We start from the raw sequence: 21,705 nt of genomic DNA on the forward strand, positions 1-21,705 counted from the left end.
AATCTTGGTTTTCTTATGTGGCTCCAGAATCCCTGAATATAACACTTAGAAGTAATTTATCAACTGAAACTATCGAGCTTTTAGCTGCCACTACAATTTTTCAAAGCAAAGTGTTCTTATTCTTTCTCTTTGTTATTTTTATCAAATTGCAAGAGAAATTTTAGGGCCTTCCATATTGACCATTCAATCATGTACTAAGTTCAACTTGCATCTTGCCCGTGTCTTCTTTAACTGCGTAACACTGGCCTTGGAACAATCAGAACAACAGCAAGATGGATAACGGTATGATTTCTGGGAGAACATTTTATAAACAAAATAAATAATAGCTCTCTAACCAAGGATTCAAAAGATAATTTATTAGTCTGAGAAGAGGAGTCACATACTATACCCAGTAATACGCTTCTTTTATTTTTGTGCCTTTATCTTAAAAATATATTTAAACAAAAACAAAGATAATATTGAATTTTCCCATAAACTTTGCTTTCTTATTTACAGTGTTATAGTGTAAATAACTTTCCATTATACACAAATTAAGGACTGTGCATTACTGTATGTTCTCTTTACATATTCTTTCATAATATAGTCCATACAGCTCGAAGCTATGCAATATTTAAGCTTAGAAAAGCTTGATGAAATAAGTACAAACTGTATCAATCAGACTATTATTTAAAAAGGTTCTGACATTAATTCTCTGCTAGATTGTTTCACTGAAACCATTCTTTGTTAAAGAAAAATGCCCCATATAAGGGATGAGAACAACAGTTTAAGTTACCACAGGATCCACTTAAACTGGTTAACAAATAAAAACACTTTATTACTTATTACTGTTACTAAATGGAGCACTACCACTGTCAAGTCATTTAAACAAGTAGATTTACTCTTCAGTTCTGACATATCACATCAGCGACAGTTGGTACCTCTTTACGAAATAAAAAATGTTTCCTGCAACTTTAGGTTTTACTTGTAAACAGTTAAAGCACACATTTTGTAAAGATGATTTAACCATTCCTGGTCACACAATGAGGAGTTTCTATTTCATCCACAGAGAAGCAAACACACATACTCCACACATACACATATGTGCGCACATACGCGCACACACACACAGTCCCGCTCACCCACCAAAGGCCCGCGTGTCACTAAGCGCTAACTACAGCAGCACTTGTGTCTCGAGCAGTGCACGAGGTTGCAATAGGAATTATAAAACAAGAAAGATAAAACAACCAACTTCAGTTAAAAACCCCCAAAAGCTCAGGTTCTGAAATGCCTCTGAGACGCTTCACGCTCAGCCTGAAGGGTCAGTTCACTGGGCTCTCCAGGCGGCACACCCCACCTTCGATTGCCACAGACTGTCCTGCCACTGCACCAGGAGGAAGTCTTGAAATGTGAGTCTGCAGAGAGAGAGACAGGAGAGCATCAGAGGGGTCAGCGGTGTCCCTTGCCACACCCCCACCCGTGTCCAAAAAAGGTGGAGGAAACACCAGAGCATTAGGCCTTCACTTTGCTTCTGAGCATCCACAGACTGTACCACTGGTAAACTTTAGTTACTGAAAGATCGTTTGTTCAAATCGCTCAGGAAATATTTACTGAGCATCTGCTACATGCCAAGCACAGCACTAGCAACTTGAGATACAGAGGTGACCAAGTTAGCCAAGACCCCTGACCGCACAGAATGTATAGTTTAATTATATTCACAAGAGTAGCAGTTTTAATGCCAGCTCTATTGAGTATAGTCATTATGTGAAAACTAGTAATTTGTATATGTTTTGTCTTCCAAACAGAGTAACTAAGGACACTTAATTCATGTTTATATCCCAAATTTATTCCTTAAAGAATTTCAGTAGCTTACAAAAACTCAGATAATTCAATAGCCTAAAGTAGGAGAGGAAATGAGAAGAAAAATAAGAGCTTACAAAATAAGGTAAAGACCGAAGTGGGGCCAACAAAGAAATCTAAGCTGAGGAGTTTGGTACCCGTGCCAGAGGCAAGCCTGCTGCCCTGTCTCTGTTTCCTAGCAGCAGAGATCAGGTAGGTGGTTCATGTAGCATAAAGATCACAGCAAACCCATTGCTTGGATGAGAACAATTGTTCCTGGCACTGAGACCAAGAAGCCATTTCTCCTATAGTCTTTGTAAAGAGGGCACTGTGTTTAGTGACTGACTGAAGACATCAGCTATACAACAGGGAGTTTTGTAGGGCTGAGTGTTACAACATCACTCAGAGGAGGCTGGGGCTGGAGGCTCTGGTAGAAAACAGTAAGCACTTCACTCTGTTTCATGAGGGATCAGGATGAGGTCAGCCAAGAATTCGTCTTTTTGGTGATCTGGCTTAATCCAAGGATAGATAAATGTCTGGAATTTCTAAGAAGAAAGAGGGGCTGCATAAACTTCAGGCAATCCTCTCTACTTGTTCTCTAAACGAGCTTTTCCTAAGTACTGAAACATGGTGAGTCTCATCAGAAGACAAGAAACCTTGGTCTGAAAAAGTGTGAGCCAAGATGTGTTTGAAGCTACCTGTGGAGATCTCAATGGGGCATCAAATCATATAAACAGTGGGAGCCGTTTAAGAAAATGTTTTATATGAGCTTATCTCCAGAGTTCTTTTTGAAAAAAGTGAGCTTAGGCCGGGCGTGGTGGCTCACGTCCGTAATCCCAGCACTTTGGGAGGCCGAGGCGGGCAGATCACGAGGTCAGGAGATCGAGACCATCCTGGCTAACATGGTGAAACCCCGACTCTACTAAAAATACAAAAAAATTAGCCAGGCGTGGTGGCAGGCGCCTGTAGTCCCAGCTACTTGGGAGGCTGAGGCAGGAGAATGGCGTGAACCTGGGAGGTGGAGCTTGAAGTGAGCCGAGATCACGCCACTGCACTCGAGCCTGGGCGACAGAGCGAGACTCCGTCTCAAAAAAAAAAAAAGAAAGAAAGAAGTGAGCTTAAATTTCTCTTTAGCCTAAAAACAGACTCCTTTCTACAACAAACTTGGATGTCAGCATAAAAAATGCAATAAACTGTTTTACATTGAGCAAGTGTCTAAGGACTGTGTAGACTCTAGAGTATCCTACAAGCAGAAGAACTTAACAAGGTACCTTTACAATATTTAAATAGCAATGCATTTTTATTGGAATTTGGAACTAATGGGAAATAACACGTTAAAATGATACATGAAAAAGCGGCAGACATCCATTTTGGGTCATCTCCCTCCACTCCTTGCTACATGCCCTGCTCATACATCTCTCTGTGATACCATGTCTCTGGCTTTTTCTCAAGGGAAGCCTTGACCAGGCACCCAACTCAACTTAGAAGCTCTTCTTTTAGCTCCTATAGCACCCATATGAGCATTTCTCATCCAGTCTTGGTTTTGAGTCTTTAGGTTTCTGTAATTGAAAGTTGGTTTTGGGCAGAAGCTTTGTTACATACATCTCAGTTTCCCTGTACCTGACCATGTGTTTCACACAGAAGCATATTACTCCGGAAATGCTGAGTGGGTAAATGACTGAAATAGACCTTAGGGCTATGTTTATGTAAACATGCAGAATCTTAAGGCATCCTGCTCCTGCCATTCAAGAGACAGCCGCATCTTCTCATGCAGTGCTAGCCACATCCCTGGTGAAGGTGAAGGCCAAAGTAAAAAGATTTGGCAGTATCGGGCGCTGGTCACCAGGGCTGCTTTTAACTCTGGTAAAGTAGATGTTCTCACCATCAATGACCCCTCCCTTGACCTCAACTACATAGTCTACATGTTCCCGTATGATTCCACCCATGGCAAATCCCATGGCACCATCAAGGCTGAGAATGGGAAGCTTGTCATCAATGGAAATCCCATCAGCATCTTTCAGGAGTGAGATCCCACCAAAATCAAATGGGGCCATGCTGGTGCTGAGTACATTATGGAGCCCACCAGTATCTTCACGACCATGGAGAAGGCTGGAGCTCACTTGCAGCAGGGAGCCAAAAGGGTCATCATCTCTGCTCCCTCTGCTGAGGCCCCCATGTTTATATAGGCATGAACCATGAGAAGTATGACAACAGCCTCAAGATCGTCAGCAATGCCTCCTGTACCACCAACTGCTTAGCACCCCTGGCCAAAGCCATCTATGACAACTTTGGTATCATGGAAGGATTCATGACCACAGTCCACGCTATCACTGACACCCAGAAGACTGTGGATGGCCCCTCCGGGAAACTGTGGCATGAGGGCTGTGTGGCTCTCCAGAACACCATCCCTGCATCTACTGGCACTGCCAAGGCTGTGGGCAAGGTCATCCCTGAGCTGAACAGGAAGCTCACTGGCATGGCCTTCCATGTCCCCATCGCCAATGTGTCAGTTATGGACCTGACCTACCGTCTGGAGAAACCTGCCAAATATGATATCAAGAAGGTGGTGAAGCAGGTGTCAGAGGGCCCTCTCAAGGGCATCCTGGACTACACTGAGCACCACATTGTCTCCTCCAACTTTAACAGTGACACCCACTCTTCCATCTTCCATGCTGGGGCTGGCAATGCCTTCAACAACCACCTTGTCAAGCTCATTTCCTGGTGTGACAACGAATTTGGCTACAGCAATATGGTGGTGGACCTCATGGCCCACATGGCCTCCAAGGAATAAAACCCCTGGACCACCAGCCCCAGCGACAGCATGAAAGGAAGAGAGAGGCCCTCAGCTGCTGGGAGTCCCTGCCCACACTCAGTCCCCTACCACACTGAGAATCTCCCCTCCTCACAATGTCCATGCAGACACCCTGAAGAGGGAGGGGCCTAGGGAGCCCCACCCTGTTGTATACCATGAATAAAGTCCCCTGCACTCAGCCAAAAAAAAAAAAAAGGGGCGGGGGGGCGGGAAGAATTTTAAGTGTTTTAACTGATATGACCAATCTGTTTGGCTGAAAAGTCAATCACACTAGTTTGCCATAGTAAAGATTAATCTTAGATTTTTTTGGACGGGCGTGGTGGCTCACGCCTGTAATCCTAGCACTTTGGGAGGCTGAGGCAGGCAGATCCCCTGAGGTCAGGAGTTCGAGACCAGCCTGGTCAATAGGGCGAAACCCCACCTCTACTAAAAATACAAAAAAAATTAGCTGGGTGTGGTGGCGCATGCCTGTAATCCCAGCTACTCTGGAGGCTGAGGCAGGAGAATCGCTTGAACCCAGGAGGCAGAGGTTGCAGTGAGCCAACCTCTCACTGCACTCCACTGCACTCCAGTGCAGTGAGCCAACCTCGTGCCACTGCACACAGCACTCCCTCTCAAAAAAAAAAAAAAAAAAAAAAAAAAAAAAAAAAAAAAGGCCGGGTGCGGTAGCTCATGCCCGTAATCCCAGCATTTTGGGAGGCCAAGGCGGGCGGATCACGAGGTCAGGAGTTTGAGACCATCCTGGCTAACACGGTGAAACCCCGTCTCTACTAAAAATACAAAAATAATTAGCCGGACGTGGTGGCAGGCACCTGTAGTCCCAGCTACTCGGGAGGCTGAGGCTGGAGAATGGTGTGAACCCCGGAGGCGGAGCTTGCAGTAAGCCAAGATCGCGCCACTGCATTCCAGCCTGGGCGACAGAGCAAGACTCCATCTCAAAAAAAAAAAAAAAAAAAACTTTGTTTTTTTTTTTTTTAAAGTATAGACTAACTAAAATTTTCCACCTTCCAGGTGATGGCACTGTTAGAATAGAGATGGAGCTTTAGATTCTCAGATGCAAACAGCTCCACACCAATGGGATCCACTGACCGTGTAGTTATAATTTGCCGCTTTCTTGCTAATTCCCTGAGAAGCACAGACAGATTCTTGAGGTTAACACCCCTTGAAAACTATCAACTTATAAATTAAACTGACTGTTCAAAGCCAATATTAGGGCTATATCTTTTTATAAAACCAAATACAATGGATTAACAAATTTAGCTCGAAGATTTTAAAATAAGAAAATTAAGAGAAAAGTAATATAGAAAGTATATAATTGCCTGATAACCTAATCACAATCTAAGTAGTAGCTAAAATTTCCTATCATTCATACTCAATGTTAAGATCTTCCAAGACCACCTTAGAAACTGCTCTTGTATGGTTTCTAGGAAAACTGCACACGACTTAATTTTAAAAGTCCTCTTCCAGAGAGAGATCATTGGAGGCATGAGCAACTTAAACAGCAGTCAAATGGGGGCCCTTGAGTCTTGTCCATTTGTTGTATAGTGCTGCATTAATAACATTCTGCCAAATCCAGCACAAGGAGGAACATGAAAAACACTAGGGTAAAGTTGTTTGCATGGGCATTTTCCTTCCTGGAAAGCAGGACTCTAGCCTCCTGAGACAAGTGTGTTCAGCTCAATTTTATGTTACCATGTGCTTTTGAAGAAACAGATATCTGTTTCCACCACTTTCCCTTCTCCTGTTAATTCTTACCTACTTTTCAAATTGCTGAGTCATAGAAAACATCTAATTTTTCATGCACTAACAATGTCACATGAACTTTAATATAATCTGGAATACTGTGTATAGTTTATAGAATAAAAATTCATTTAACAAGTTAAGCTTCTCTTCTGTATTTATCACTACTTGGGCAATGTAAATACGGTATATGGTACTGTGAGATTGTACTGTGAACTGGGTAGTACCTTACATCCTTACATTGTGAATTCTTGCCTGACATGATAATAGTCACCCTCAGCTTTCTTTTTCTTTTTTTTTTTTTTTCTTTTTTCTTGAGACGAAGTCTCACTCTGTCGCCCAGGCTGGAGTGCAGTGGCGCGATCTCAGCTCACTGCAACCTCCACACGCCAGGTTCAAGAGATTCTCCTGCCTCAGTCTCCTGGGTAGCTGGGACTATAGGCGCGTGCCACTACACCTGGCTAATTTTTTTTTTTTTTTAGTAGAGATGAGGTTTCACCATGTTAGCCAGGATGGTCTCGATCTCCTGACCTCATGATCCGCCTGCCTTGGCCTCCCAAAGTGCTGATTACAGGCATGAGGCACTGCGCCCGGCCGCCCTCAGCTTTCTTTTAGTGCCACAAATGTGATACACCTTAAATGACTAAGTCCAGAGAGAAAGGCAAGAGAAGGGCTGGGGAAGTGTGTCTGGTTGGTTTTTATTGCCTTGTTTCTATTGTGGGCTTTTACATTTTTTTCTCTCTTCATGAGTTGACTCAGGAGACACTGCCACCCACCCCTATCCTTTTCCCAGAAGTTCCCTACCCATCGCTTTTTAAGAGCTGTCTTTCAAAAAGACACAATTTGTGAATAAGTATAGTCTAAGCATTCTTTGTGTGCAGCATTAAACCTTGGAATGTAGTTAACTGCTCTAAAAATAGAGTTTGGTCGTCAGACTTCATCCTGAAAGCAGATGTACTCAACTAGCTGACAGTTTCACATGAACCTTCTTAATATAGTCTAGAATAATGTGTATATTTTATAGAATAAAAATCCATTAACTATGGGTGAAAAGATCTGGGTGCCCACTTACTAAGCCTGTGTGATATTGGACAATGGAAAATGAAGACTGGGTTAGATGGTCTCTAGAGCATCCTTTCAGAGTTTGGACAATCTCTGACGCTGACTTCATTTAGCTTGTGTATACATTGTTAATGAATCAAAAAAAAGTATTTACTTCTATTTTCTCATTGTCTTAAATTAAAAGTATTAAATAGGCCAGAGCAATTTGAAGATACAACTCCCGAGTTCAGCCAACCAATCAGAAATATCAACAGAATGAGAAAGGAATGCCATATGTTATTTATCTTACTGTGTGTCGCTCATACCTCATTCTCCACGTTGAAAACAAGGATGCCAGATGAAACACAAAGATGACATTCGGGTAAATTTCATTGTTAGCACTGAAACAGGGATATATACAGGGCAAAAAGTTCTATTGTTCTCACATACAAATATCATGTCTAAGGAGCCGTAAAATAAGATTAAAATGCTGTCTGATGAGAACAGCATGTTCTTCCAGCCTACAGGCCACTTTGGTTCTTACTATCACCAGGCTCACTGACACCACACTTCAGGCAGAGGCAACATCAGACAAGAGTTCCCTCCTATTTTTAGGCTAAAAGCCCAGTGAAGATACTCACATAAACATGGCAAGCCCCACAGTACCTATTATTTCACCACTCACATGGAGAATTATCATGAATATTCCCTCTTGCTACAGGTGATAAAAGTGCTCCATTATTTAACAAATATTTATTCTGCAAGTTATTATGGGGGAACAGAAGAATGAAACACATGGATCTCGCTCTAAGTGCAATTATGTCTTTGCAGGACGCAGAAACTAGTTCTTTGTGAAATCTTAACAATAAGTCCCTATATTTGCATAATGCTTTAGTTTCCATAGCACTTTTGCATCAATGAGATCCCTCAAAATACCATGTCAGACAGAAAGATGTATACTATACCTATTTTTTTCAGATAAAAAAAAAAAAAACAAATGAGATAGAATGGTAATGTGGTTTGCTTATGGTCAGAGAGGAAGTGGAAAAATTGAGATGTGAATGAAAGCCTCTGAACTCCAAATTTAGGACTATCTTGACTCCCCCTGAAGACTTACCATGAAGGAGGATTCTAAATCTGGCTCTGTTAAGAGACATGCCTTTAACTGCAGGAGGCTTTAGACAAAGCAGGTTTTCAGGGTGAAACAGAGCTTGCTCAGGAAAGCTACTGGAACAAATCTTACCAACAAATTTCAAGATGATTCTGGGACTCAGAGAAATCGGTTTGAGCCTCAACTCTGCTGTTGATAGATTGGATAGTTTCCGGATCGGGAAATCACTGGCTTTCTGGGTTTCAATGTCTTTGTCGGTGAAAGTGAAAAACTTCAACTCAATTATATTCAGAGTTCTTTCTGATTTTGACATTCTATGGAGTTTTACTACTGAAGGTTTCCCTTCAGGTCTGTAAGGGGAGGCTCTGGGTCACCATTTCCTTGGTCAAGACAGCCCAAGGGAACTGTCTTTTCCTCTTCATAGGGAACCTGGCCTCAACATCCTGATGATTTGTACTAGGTGAAACCCAAAATGTCATTTATGGTCTTCTGGTTGGTAAGCTGCCAGATAACATGAATCTTACTATAGTTTGAAAAGAGCATCTTCTATTTGAAAAGAAATGAAAGGCTAACACTTAAACTATCATTAAGAATGAGGCTACTCTCCATTTGTGTAATGGACAATTTCCTGAGAATCTCAGTTAATCTGTCAGTGAGGAATTTTGGAGGGGAAAAATACAAACCACCAACAACTGATTTGAAGAAAGTTCTCTTCGTCAAAATCTTGTGCTCCCTGACTTACTGATCCGACCTATGCCCCCAAAGAACTGTTAAGGCACGGAGACCCAGAAAGCAGCATTTCTCAAGCTGACTTCTGCTGGGTCCTGGGAGGTGCTCTCTCTTTAAAAAAAAAAAGTGGGGGGCAGTGCGGGAGCATGGGCAAAAGCTGCAAATGTATTGCTCCACCTTGTTCTACCCTTCTTAGAGCCAGACAGGCACATGAGCACAGAAAGGTTCAGACATCCTGCCTTCAAAAGACCTGTGTGACTCTGTCAAAGTTAGTCCATCCCAAATGTCAAGGAATGCTTTCCTTTAATACTAGCTGTACCTGGAACTACTACAAATAATATGCGGAAACTTTCCTTTTATTTTACTCCAAAACGTAACCTCACTTTCCTTTGCTGATTCTTCCTCATCTCCCCAGCAACTAAATGTTGGAATGTCCAAAGACTCAACAGTTAGACCACTTTTCTTCCACTCATTTTAAAGAAAAATGTCTATGAAGTGTTTTGGATATAAAGTGAAGCATCTGGTTGCACTGGAAATTGAGGTAAGAATAATAACTCCATAGATCAACCTCCTCCTCCAGTCGCCACTCCATTTCTTTACTTCCATTTACAGCCAAGTTATTTGAAAGAGTTCTCTACACCTATTACCTCAAATTCTTTCCTTCCATTTTCTCTTTAAGCCCTCTATAATCAGCTTTTTGCTTTCACCTCTCCACCAAAACCCCTGTTTATCAAAATAAGAAATGACTTCCAATGCCAAATCCAATAGCCTGTCCTCAAATCTAATTTCACAAGGCCCAGCAGCAGCATCTGATAAAGTTGATCACCTGCTTCTCCTTGAAACACCCTTTTCCCTTGTTTTTTAGGACACCACTCTCACCTGGTTCTCCTCTGACCTCTATGATTATAACTTTTCAGTCTCCCTGGTTGCTTCCCCAACTTATAAGTACAAAATTTCCCCAGGAATCTTTTCTCCTGTCTGTGTTCACATCCTTGGTGATCTCATCCAAATGTTTTTTAAAAAAATGTTTATATGCTGAGATTCCCTAATATGTATCTCCATCTTAGTCCTTTCTCCTAAACTCCAGACACACATATCCAGCTACCTTTTGGGCCTCACCATTTGATGCCTAACAGGCATCTTGAAATTAACATGTCCAAAACTGAGTTTCTGCTACTTCCCCTCAAGTCTTTTCCCCCCACTTCACCTTCTTCCTCACCCTAGTAAATGGCAATTCTATTCTTCTGTTTAGGCCAAAATCTTAAGAGTCATCATTGCCTTTTCTATTTCCCTCATAATCTCTATCCAACCCAACAGCAAGTCCCATTGGCTCTATCTTAAAATACACACAGAAGCCAACTACTTCTCACCACCTGTGTGGATAATGCTCTAGTCCAAGTCATTATTATCACTCACCTCTATGGCAACAACCTTCCACCCGGCCTCCCTTTCAGCAGCTGGAGTCACCTCTTAAGATGTAAGTCAGTTCATACCACTCCACTGCTCATTACTCCCCAGTGGCTCCCATTTCAGGGGAAAAGCCCAAATACTGACCATGGATAAAAAACTATGTAATCTATCTGGCCTTCCATTGCCTACTCTGACCCACTAAGACCGGCCTTCTCACTGTCCCTCCAACACACCAGGCACACTCCTACTTGAGAGTGTTTGCACCTGCTATTCCCTATGCCTGGAATGTTCTTGCCTTGCTCCCATAAATCCTCCAAGACTTTACTCGAATGACACCTTTGAAGTGAAACCTACCTAACACTGGAATCCCTGTACCTCCTAACCCCTTCCCTAGCTTCACATCTCTTTTTAGCACTTATCACAAACATAGTATAGGCCTTACTTATCTTGTTCGTTATTTCCCCCACCAGTATGTAAGTCCTCAAGTACAGGGATTCTTGTCTGCTTTGTTCACTATGATGTCCCCAGAAAAGTACCTCAATATAGAAGGCACTCAATGGTATTTAATAAATAATTCATTCAAAAAATGAGATACTGTGTTTTATCAAACTTTTACTCCTAAGTAAACTGAGGTTTCTTTAATAGCTGAAATCTCAAGCCAAGTAATAAGGCTTACTTCTTAGTCAGTCATTATTAGCTACTGTAATAACCCTAACTCTTAACTGTTCAAAATTTTACCATGATATTCACAAAAGCCATCAATGGAAGAAATCAAACAATTATTGGGGTTCTAATCTGTTTTAGGAAGCACATTTAAAATAACATTAATTTTCTATTTCAAATGAAGAAAGATCTATTTCCAAGTACTCTGAGCATCTCCTACTAGTGAATTGTTAATATAACCCTCATCCTAAATTAAGTTTCATTTTATCCCTTCAACACTGCAGCAGACAGTGCAATCCAAACATGTACAGTACAGTGATGACAGCTCAAGAGCATAAAAGCAAACTGTCAGTACCTACCACTTACTGCATCCAGAAGTATTTGAAAGAAATGTAAATAGAACAGCACAACCATAGCCAAATGTCTCAATTAGTGAATACTAAAATGTTAAGTTTTCACAAATTTTCAGTATTGCTTTTACTTACAGAACATAAAAGTCATACATTGTAACTATCACAAACAAATTCTAATCCTTAGGATTAAACAGAACAAGCACTCCAAGATGAAGACTTTTAAAAAAACATAAACTATATTATTTGAATGAATCATACTGGAATGAAAATGTATTCTAACAGATAGACTTGATTAGGGTTCAAAATCTACAGCACGGGTTAGTCTCAAATGCCTGTGAAGCAGGTCAGGTGTAGGACTGTGGAAGTGAAGCGCCCAGGCTTCACCAAACAGGGCGGCTACCACCTGGCTCTAACCAATCACTGCCACAAAGGAAGTGGGTCCCAGTGTTGTCAAATCATCTGCTCTTATAGGAGAAAACAATCCAGAACTTAAAAATCATATTTTAACATAAAATTTTAAATGTTTAAATCTGTGTAAAATTTTTCCATATAATTTGTATTTTATATATATTTAATTTTTTTCAAAGCTGCTATGATGAATACAGCTTTTGATCTTAAATCTGGAGATTACTGGGAAGAAAGGACAGTGGGAACAAAATGTTGTATCTACGCACCATCCTAACTCAAAGTTCTACCCTAAAGCTCAACATGCAGTCACTCATTAAAGAGCTGTCCACCAAATGCCTACTATGTGTTGGGCCCTGTGTTGTCATTAGTACCTGCACATATAAGATATACCTAGTAGATTCCACATCTGTAACTCACCCATTTAATAAAATAATATAATAAAAGTTGTTACAGCATAAAATCAATGGGGGATTCTCAATATTTATAATCATAGAAACCAATATCTTTTCTCAAGTTAGTAAGTTAACATGAAATAACAATGACATGACCAAGATTATAGTTTTTGTCTCGAGACTGAAAAAACAAGAGAAAATTCCTTTCATCATTTGGCTACTGCTTCCCAACCAAAAAACAAAAACACCATAGATAATCATTACTCATTTCCTGTTCATAATAAAGTCGATCATTTTTAAGTACATTTGTCTCATTTACATGTCATGGTTATACGTCCTGTGAGCAAACAGCAGGCATGAGTCTGGCTGGGAAGATACATATTTATCTAAAATGTTGGGTACTAGAAGGTAACAAGGTGATATTCTAAGTTAGGTTCACATCTGTGACTGATAACTACATACGTATGTGGAGATGGAGAAATTAATGTTTTCACTACTTTTCATGTTGCTAAAATAAAGAATTTCATCCACTTCATTTCTACTAACATGGAGGGTCTACAAGTCAAGTAATAGATTAAAATAGACATTTATCTTTGCAAAGATCTTACCCTACACCATGATTAAAATGAGAATAATTTGAATACATATTATTCGCACCTCTGGGAAGACTTATACTCTTAACAACACAGTAAATTCCCTCTTTGTTTTTCTATTTATTGCTTTGGAGCAATGTTGAATGAATCATTTGGAAGAAATTAATGATGTAAGACTAATTAGGCAAAAATAAAATTACCAACGACTCTTAGAAATTAACTTGAGGCTGAGGAAACTGTTTTTCATACATTCAATCTTCTGCAGTCTTTTCCTGTTTGTGTAAATGACTTTCTAAATAGACCCAATGGGATCATCCTGGCAGCCCTAAGAGCATGAAAAAGAAACACAAGTTTCTACATTTCAAATTCTGGGCAAACTTAAAAGGTACAAGTAAAATCAGTGATTAGCCACTTTTCCTGTGGTTTATAAGTGCACTTGCCAAACTTGGCTGTCTCGGATGTTTTCTTAGTATACAGGTTTATTGGTGGCGCCTTAACTACCATCCCGAGGCAGTTGGCTTCCCGCCAGGGATCAGATGCCTTTAGTTGTTGGATAATATAAGAACTAGATTATCAAAAGCAGTTAAAATTTGGTTAAGACTAAGGCCAATTTGTATCTAGGTGTTTCCTGTCAAATCTAAAATATGGTCCAATAAATCTATTTAGCTGGATACATCCATTCAATGACTAAATGCCATTGGCCACTACTGTGAAATGGAAGTCTCTTTTAAGGGATTCATGGTCAATACATCCTGTAGGTGTTCCACTGCCCAGTGCTCAGTGGAATACAAGAAGATTGCCTGTAATCAAGGTTCCCACAAGAGAAATTTAACACAGCTAGTAAGCAATATTCTCCCTTCTTCTTTCAAAAGGAAAATTACCTGGATGGGTGAGCTTAAAAGAAATGCTGAAGGCACACCTTAGATTTGATTTAAAAACCTAAGTTGTGGCGCTGTCAAAGTGGTAGACCTCTATCAGATAGTTTTTAGAAAGAGCTCCTTTGCCACCATTTTGGCTTGAATTGCAGGGTTCAGGGAGAAGTGTCTTTTCTTGTAGCTTCCAACAATTTTTTTTTCCTGTTCTGGGAACTCTGAATTCACTTACCAGCTGGCTTATTAACTTATTAACTTATTAACATTAACTTGCAAGTTAGAGTTGCATTTTGTCAAAATGTAATAACCATTACCAGTTCCACCAAAGGAGCACGGTGAAAATTCAGGTGGCATCACTCTTGTCATAGTCAATATAAATGCCACCTTTGGGCGCATAACTGCAGTGTAAATGGGGCCTGTGGAGCTGTGGTGTGATGGTCCTGAGAAATTCCCTGCAACTTCCACCATCACCTCTTCCTCCACCACTACTGCTGCCACCACCACCCATCATAACAAATGCAGCATCCATTACATGCACTTCATTTTTATTATTCAACTAATTTTCAGAATTCTATCAAAGCATCAGTAGATGAGGAAACTAAGGATCAAAGTTGTAACTTGCCCTGGGTTATAAAGCAGGGACTCCAGGATTGAAATCCAAGTCTGACTAATTCTAAAGCCCATGCTGTCAATCATGACATGCCTCTTTAAAGACAATCTTACCTGGGGAACATAGCAAGACCCTGTCTTGACAAGAAATAAAATAAAAATTAGCCAGGTGAGGTGTGCCCCTGTAGTCCTAGTTACTAGGGAGGCTGAGGCTGGAGGATCTCTTGAACCCAGGAATTTGAGGTTACAGTGAGCCATAATCGGGTCACTGCACTCCAGCCTGGATGACAGAGCAAGATCCTATCTCGTAAAAAACAAAAACAAGCCCAGATAGTCTAGCTAATATCATTTTTAAGACTTTCAAAAAACAGAGGTATGATTTTACATACAATAAAGTGCATAGATGTTCAGTAAAGGGTTTGATGATTTTTAATGATTTGTATCTCCATGAAACCAAATCCTAAGGAGAACATTTTCCACACAGGACATTTCTATTACTGCCCCCAAATTCCCTCATGCCCTTTTCCTGAAGCAATCACTTTCTGATTTCTATCACCATAGCTTAGTTGGGCCAGTTATTAAACTTCATATAAATAGAATAATTCACTTAGTACTCTTTCATGTCTGGCTTTGTTCACTCAACATAACTTTGTGAACAAAGTTAAAGTTATGTAGGAAAATTATTTAGCTTTGTGAGGGTTTACCCTTGGCCCAAGAAGATCTTATTAAAGTTTTATAAACAGGCCAGGTGTGCAGTGGCTCACACTTGTAATCTCAGTGCTTTGGAAGGCCGAGGTGGGAGTATTGCTTGAGGCCAACAGTTTGAGATTACGCCAGCCTGGGCAACATAGCAAGATCTCATCTCTACAAAACATTTAAAAATTAGCCAGGCCTGGCAGTGTACCTATAGTCTTAGCTACTTGGGGAGCTGAGGCAAGAGGATCGTTTGAGCCCAGGAGTTTGAGGTTACAGTGAGCTATGATTGTGCCACTGAACTCCAAGTGGGTGATACAGTGAGATCCTGTCTCTAAAGTAAGTAAGTAAATAAATAAATAAATAAATTGCATTATTTAGGTAAATAGGATGATTTTATGAGGTTTTCAGACATTAAAGCTGACAAAAGTTAATAGTCATCACAAGATTTACATACATAATCACATTCAAAATGATAAAATAAAGAATAAAAGAAAAAATATCTCAAATAAATTGCAATTTCTAGTCAAACACCTATTTCTATATCAATTTTGATTTCTTAATTTATCTTTCATTTACATTTTTTTTTCCTGAATCTCTGTTCAGAAATAATCCTTTGTTACACATAAAAAATATTTTTTAGCACAAATAATCCTTTGTGTTATTGCCCTAGTCTTAATACCACAAAGTCACCTGTTTTACTTTGGTTATATTTTTATCTTTAAGAGCCAGATACACTTATTTAGTCAGTTATACCCCAATAACCTTGTGAATAAAAAATTTGAGAATTAAAAACAAATAAGGGTGTTATTATTTCACTAATCCTCACCTAATTTTAGAAAAATCACTTCCCTAAAGCAGCAACTTCGCCTGAAAAATTCTTTATATCCCTAAACAGACTGAAAGAAAAGTGAGATTATGAGAAACCTATGACAGTTTACTAGATATTGTGTGCTTTTAGTAGTTTAACACTGGTAATACTTGAAGGCCAAGAGTAAATTAATAGGATAACATTTTTAAATGTATACTTAATTAAAGTTTAAAGTACGTAAGCACTTAGGTAAGCTTGTGAAGAAGCTGACCAAAATACATACATCAGGAGATACAAGTGTCCATTTAAATTTCCTCTTTCATTTTTTTAAAAGAATATTTTATTAAGGTTGTTGAATGTATAATTTCTCATTTTGGAAATCTTTCTTGTAAAGACAATTCTTTCATCCGACGACAAACAGCATCCACACTGCTGGTGATTATTCTGGCCCTCCACATTGAATAAAATTTGGTTTATTTAATTTAATTAATTTATTTATTTTTGAGATGGAGTCTCCCTCTGTTGCCCAGGCTGGGGTGCAGTGGCGTGATCTCAGCTCACTGCAACCTCCGCCTCCTGGGTTCAAGCGATTCTCCTGCCTCAGCCTCCCGAGCAGCTGGGACTACAGGTGTGTGCCACCATGCCCAGCTAATTTTTTTTTTTTTTTTGTATTTTTAGTAGAGACGGGATGCCACCATGTTAGCCAGGATAGTCTCGATCTCCTGACCTTGTGATCTGCCCGCCTCAGCCTCCCAAAGTGCTGAGATTACAGGCATGAGCCACCATGCCCAGCCAGTTTCCTCCTGAGACACAAATTTCCGTCTATAATTCTGAGACAATATTTAATAATTTCTGCAGTATCTGGTGGACCCTGCTGCATCAACCAATCTGGCAATTCCCTTCCCTCAGAATGCTGTGAAACTGTAGAGTTGGACGGTATTCCTGCTGATTCCAAAGCTGATACACTGATTTTTAGGGTTGCCTCTTCTGTGGAGGAACACTGCCTTGATTACAGTAGCTTAACAGTAGGTCTTAAAGTCTGGTACTGTAAGTCCTCTAACTCTGATCTTTTTTAAAGTTGATTTTTGCAGTTCTAGGTCCTTTAAATTCGCACACAAATTATAAAACCAACTTGTCAATTTCTTATTTTAAAATGTCTGCTGGAATTTTTATTGAGATTGCTTTGAATCTATAGCTGAATGTGGAAAGAATGGCTATCTTACTGTGTTTTCCAATCCATGAATATGGCATGTTTCTCTATTTAGATTGTCTTTTATTTCTCTCAGCAAGGTTTTATAGTTTTCAGGGAACAGGTCTTGCACATCATTCGTTAGATTCATTTCATGTCCTCTGAGAATAACTATGGCTTTTACTATTTCTTTTCCAAGTTTTATCTTTTATTTGCTTTATTGTACTAGTGGAGCATCCAATAAAATACTGAATAGAAGTGATGAGTGGATGGCCTCTTTGTCTGTTGTCAGTGTTAGAAAGAAAGTGTTCAGTGTTTCACCAATTAGTATGATTTTAGCTGTAGGTTTTTGATAGATGACGCCCTTAATCACATTGAGGAATTTTCCTTGGATATCTCATATTTTGAGGGTTTTTTTTTTTTTTTTGAGACAGTCTCACTCTGTCACCCAGGCTGGAGTGCAGTGGTGTGATCTCTGCTCACTACAAGCTCCGCCTCCCAGGTTCACGCCATTCTCCTGCCTCAGCCTCCCGAGCAGCTGGGACTACAGGAGCCCGCCAGCACGCCTGGCTAATTTTTTGTATTTTTAGTAGAGACGGGGTTTCACTATGTTAGCCAGGATGGTCTCGATCTCCTGACCTGGTGATCTGCCCGCCTTGGCCTCCCAAAGTGCTGGGATTACAGGCATCAGCCACCGTGCCCGGCTATTTTGAGGTTTTTATCATTCATGCAAGTTGAGATGATCATATGGAATCAAGAGGAACATATGGGTTTTCTCCTTTATTTTGGTAACAGAGTAAATTATATCAATTAACATTTTTAACAGCTTTACTGAGATATAATTCATATATCAGAAAATTCATCCACTTAAATAACTTTTCAATTCAGTAGTTTTTAATATATTTGCAAAATGTGCAATATTCTAATTCCAGAAAATTTTCGTCACCACTAAAAGAAACCCTGTGCCCATTAGCACTCACTCCCCATTCCCTTACCTCTACCACTAATCTACCTTATCTCTATGGATTTTCCTATTCTGGACATTTCATATAAACAAAATCATACACTATGTGGCCATTAGTGTCTGGCTTCTTTTACCTAGAATAATGTTTTCAAGGTTCATCCAAGCTACAGTATATATCTGCACTTCATTCCTTTTTACAGCTGAAAATATTCCATTGTATGAATATTTCACATTTTGCTGATCCATTCATCAGTTGATGGGCATTTGGATTGTTTCTTCTTTTTTTGCTGTTATGAATAATGCTGCTATAAGTATCTATGCACAAGTTTTCATGTGGACCTATCTTTTCATTTTCTTGGGTATATACCTAGAAATGGGATTGCTGGGTCACATGGTAACTCTATGTTTAACTTTTTGAGGAACTGCCAAACTGCTGTCCAAAGTAGCAGCACCATTTTTACATTCCTATCAGTGATATATGAGGGTTCCAATTTCTCCACATCCTCACCAAGACTTGTTAATATTCACAATTTTTATCATAGCCATCTTGTTGGATGTGAAGTGGTATCTACTTGTGGTTGTCATCTGCATTTCACTAATGACTACTGATGTTGAGCATCTTTTCCTGTACTTACTGGCTATTTGTATATCTTCTTTAGAAAAATGTCTACTCAGATCTTATGCCCATTTTATGCCTTCTTATTGTTCAGTTGTAAGAGTTCTGTATATGTTCTGGTATAAGCTCCTCACCAATTACATGATTTGCAAATATTTTTTCCTATTTTGTGGGCTTTTTTTACTTTCTTGATGTTATCCTTTGAAGCATAAAAGTTTTAAATTTTTATGATGACCTATTTATTTTTTCTTTTGTTGCCTGTGCTTTTGGAGTCATATCTAAGAAATAATTGCATAATCCAAGGACAGAAAGATTTACTCCTAAGTCCTCCTAAGAAATTTATAGTTTTAGCTCTTAATATTTTGGTTCCTGATACATTTTGAGTTAGTTTTTATATATGGGATAAAGGGTCCAACTTCATTATTTTACATGTGGATATCCTTATGTTCCAGGATCATTTGTTGGCAATGACTGACTTTTGAAATGTTAAGTCAACTGTGCATTCCTTGGAAAAACCTTATTTGGTGTCCACGGGCAATAATACTGCTGGATCTTTCATGCCAAAGTAATAACTTATTAAGCATCTCTGCATATATATTCATGACAACTATTGGTCTGTAGTTTTCCTTCCTTGTAACATCTTTGTCAAATACTGAGGTTACCCTTGTCTCATAAAATGGGTTGGAAAACAATCCCTCTGCTTTGTTTTTCTGAAAGAAATGGCATAAGATTAATGTTATTTCTTCCTGAAATGTCTGATATAAGATTCCAGTGATGCCATCTGGGCATAAAGTTTACTTTATGAGAATGTTTTGCTTATAGAAATTCAATTTCTTAAATATGTAAATGGTTAAATTTTTTTGTGTTTAGTTAAGTTGGTTTTCGTCAACAAATTAATAAATTTCATCCAGTTGCTGCCTCTGTTGAAATAAAGTTAGCCACTTAATGCCTACAGAATCGGTGATCCTGCATTACTATTTCCTTTTCATTCTTGCTATTGGTAATTTGTGGGTTTCTTTCTTTCTTTCCTAATCATTCTTTCTAAAGTTTTATCAATTTCACTAATTTTTTTTCAAAGAACCATCTAGCTTTGTTTCTCTCCATTTTAAAATTTCTTTTCTATGTTATTGCTTGCATTCTTATTTTGATTATTTTCTATCTATTCTTCTTAAAGCTTCTTAAGATGATAGCTTAACTTGTTTATTTTAAACTTTCTTTTCTACCATAAGTATTTAAGGATATACTTTTCCTTTTAATGTTTTAATTGCATCCTATAAATTCTGATATATTGTTTTAATTATCATTCAGTTGAAAATAATTGTCAGTTTCTCTTGGTAAATATTCCTTATGAACTTGAAAATAATAACTTGTTGAATGTAATGTTCTATAAATACCACTTTGGTCAAGTTGGGTCTATTATTCATATCCTTACCAATTTTTATTCAAGTCATTTACTATTGTATGTCTTATTTCATACTGAGAGAAAGAAGGATGTTAAAGTTTCCAACTATGACTATAGATTTGTCTATTACTCCTTTTATTACTGTCAATTTTTGTTTCTTTTACTAGGCACATATACATTTAGAAGTTTTATACCTTTTTAATTGAATGGACCACATTTTCAATATGAAATGTCCTGTTTTATCTCATATCTCCTATGTCTGACACTAATATAGCCATACCAGCTTTCATTTTTGAAAATTATTTTATTTCTAATTTTTATCTCATTTAACTTTTTCTATTATTTTTCATCCTTCCTGGGTTTGAAATTATCTTTTAAATGATGTGAATATACTCAATATCAGTTATTTTATGTTTTTATTTTTTTCAACTGACATACTAATCATTTTATTGACACATAATATTTTACATATGTATGGGATACATGTGATACTTTGTTTCATGCACAGAATGTGTTATGATCAAGTCAGTGTATTTGGGGTATCCATCACCTTGAGTATTTATCATTTCTATACATATTGGGAAAATTTCAAGTTCTATCTTCTAGCTACTGGAAATATATAATACATTGTGGTTAACTATAGTCAACTTACTCTATCAAAAATTAGAACTCATACTTTCTATGTAACTGTACCCATTGACCGACCTCTCTTCATTCCCTCCTCCCACTCACACACCTTTCCAAGTCTCTGGTATTTATCATTGTACTCTCTATCTCCATGAGATCAGCATGTTTGAGCTCTCACATGTAAGTGAGAACGTGCTAAATTTGTCTTTCTGTGCCTGCCTTACTTCACTTAACATAATGACCTCCACTTCAATCCATGCTGTTGCAAATGACATGATTTCATTCTTTAATATGCCCAATAGTATTCCATTGTGTATATAGACTATATTTTCTTGATCCATTCATCTGTTCATATATTTTTAGGTTGATTCTATATACTTGCTATTGTGAGTAGTGCTTCAATGAACATGCAAGTACAGCACAGGTATCCCTTTGATGTACTGACGTCCTTTTCTTTGGATAAATACCCAGTAGTAGAAAGGTTGGATTGCATGTTAGTCCTATTTTCAGTTTTTTGAGAAATCTCCATATTGTTTCCCATAGTGTCTGTATGAATTTACATTTCTACCAACAGTGTATGAGTTTCGTTTTTTCTGCATCCTCACCAGGACCTGTTATATTTTGTCTGTTTAATAACTGCTATTCCAAGTGGGGTAAGATAATATCTCACTGTGTTTATGATTTGCATTTCCCTGATGATTAGTGACGTTAAGCATTTTGTCACATGTCTGTTGGCCATTTGTATGTCTTCTTTAGAGAGATATCTACTCATGTCTTTTGGCTACTTTTTAATGGGATCTTTTTTTTTAAACATTGAGTTGTTTGAGTTCTTGTATATTCTGATTATTAGTCCTC

General features: G+C 38.7%; 1 protein-coding gene and 1 pseudogene across 5 annotated transcripts in view; one reads left to right on the plus strand and one right to left on the minus strand.

Moving 5' to 3' along the window:
* Positions 1–335: 335 nt before the first annotated feature.
* The window catches only part of TASP1 (taspase 1), a 249,730-nt gene continuing 228,360 nt past the window's right edge, over positions 336–21,705 (minus strand). For all 5 annotated transcript variants that reach the window (XM_034947678.3, XM_055105085.2, XM_003810578.6 and 2 more), the window contains one exon: positions 336–1,391. In XM_034947678.3, coding sequence (XP_034803569.1) covers positions 1,299–1,391 — 93 coding nt within the window. In that variant the 3' untranslated portion in view covers positions 336–1,298. The remainder of the gene's footprint in view (positions 1,392–21,705) is intronic.
* On the plus strand, positions 1,406–4,876 carry LOC106634163 (glyceraldehyde-3-phosphate dehydrogenase-like; annotated as a pseudogene).

The sequence above is a fragment of the Pan paniscus genome, chromosome 21 (genome assembly GCF_029289425.2).
Source record: "Pan paniscus chromosome 21, NHGRI_mPanPan1-v2.0_pri, whole genome shotgun sequence".
Taxonomy (NCBI): domain Eukaryota; kingdom Metazoa; phylum Chordata; class Mammalia; order Primates; family Hominidae; genus Pan; species Pan paniscus.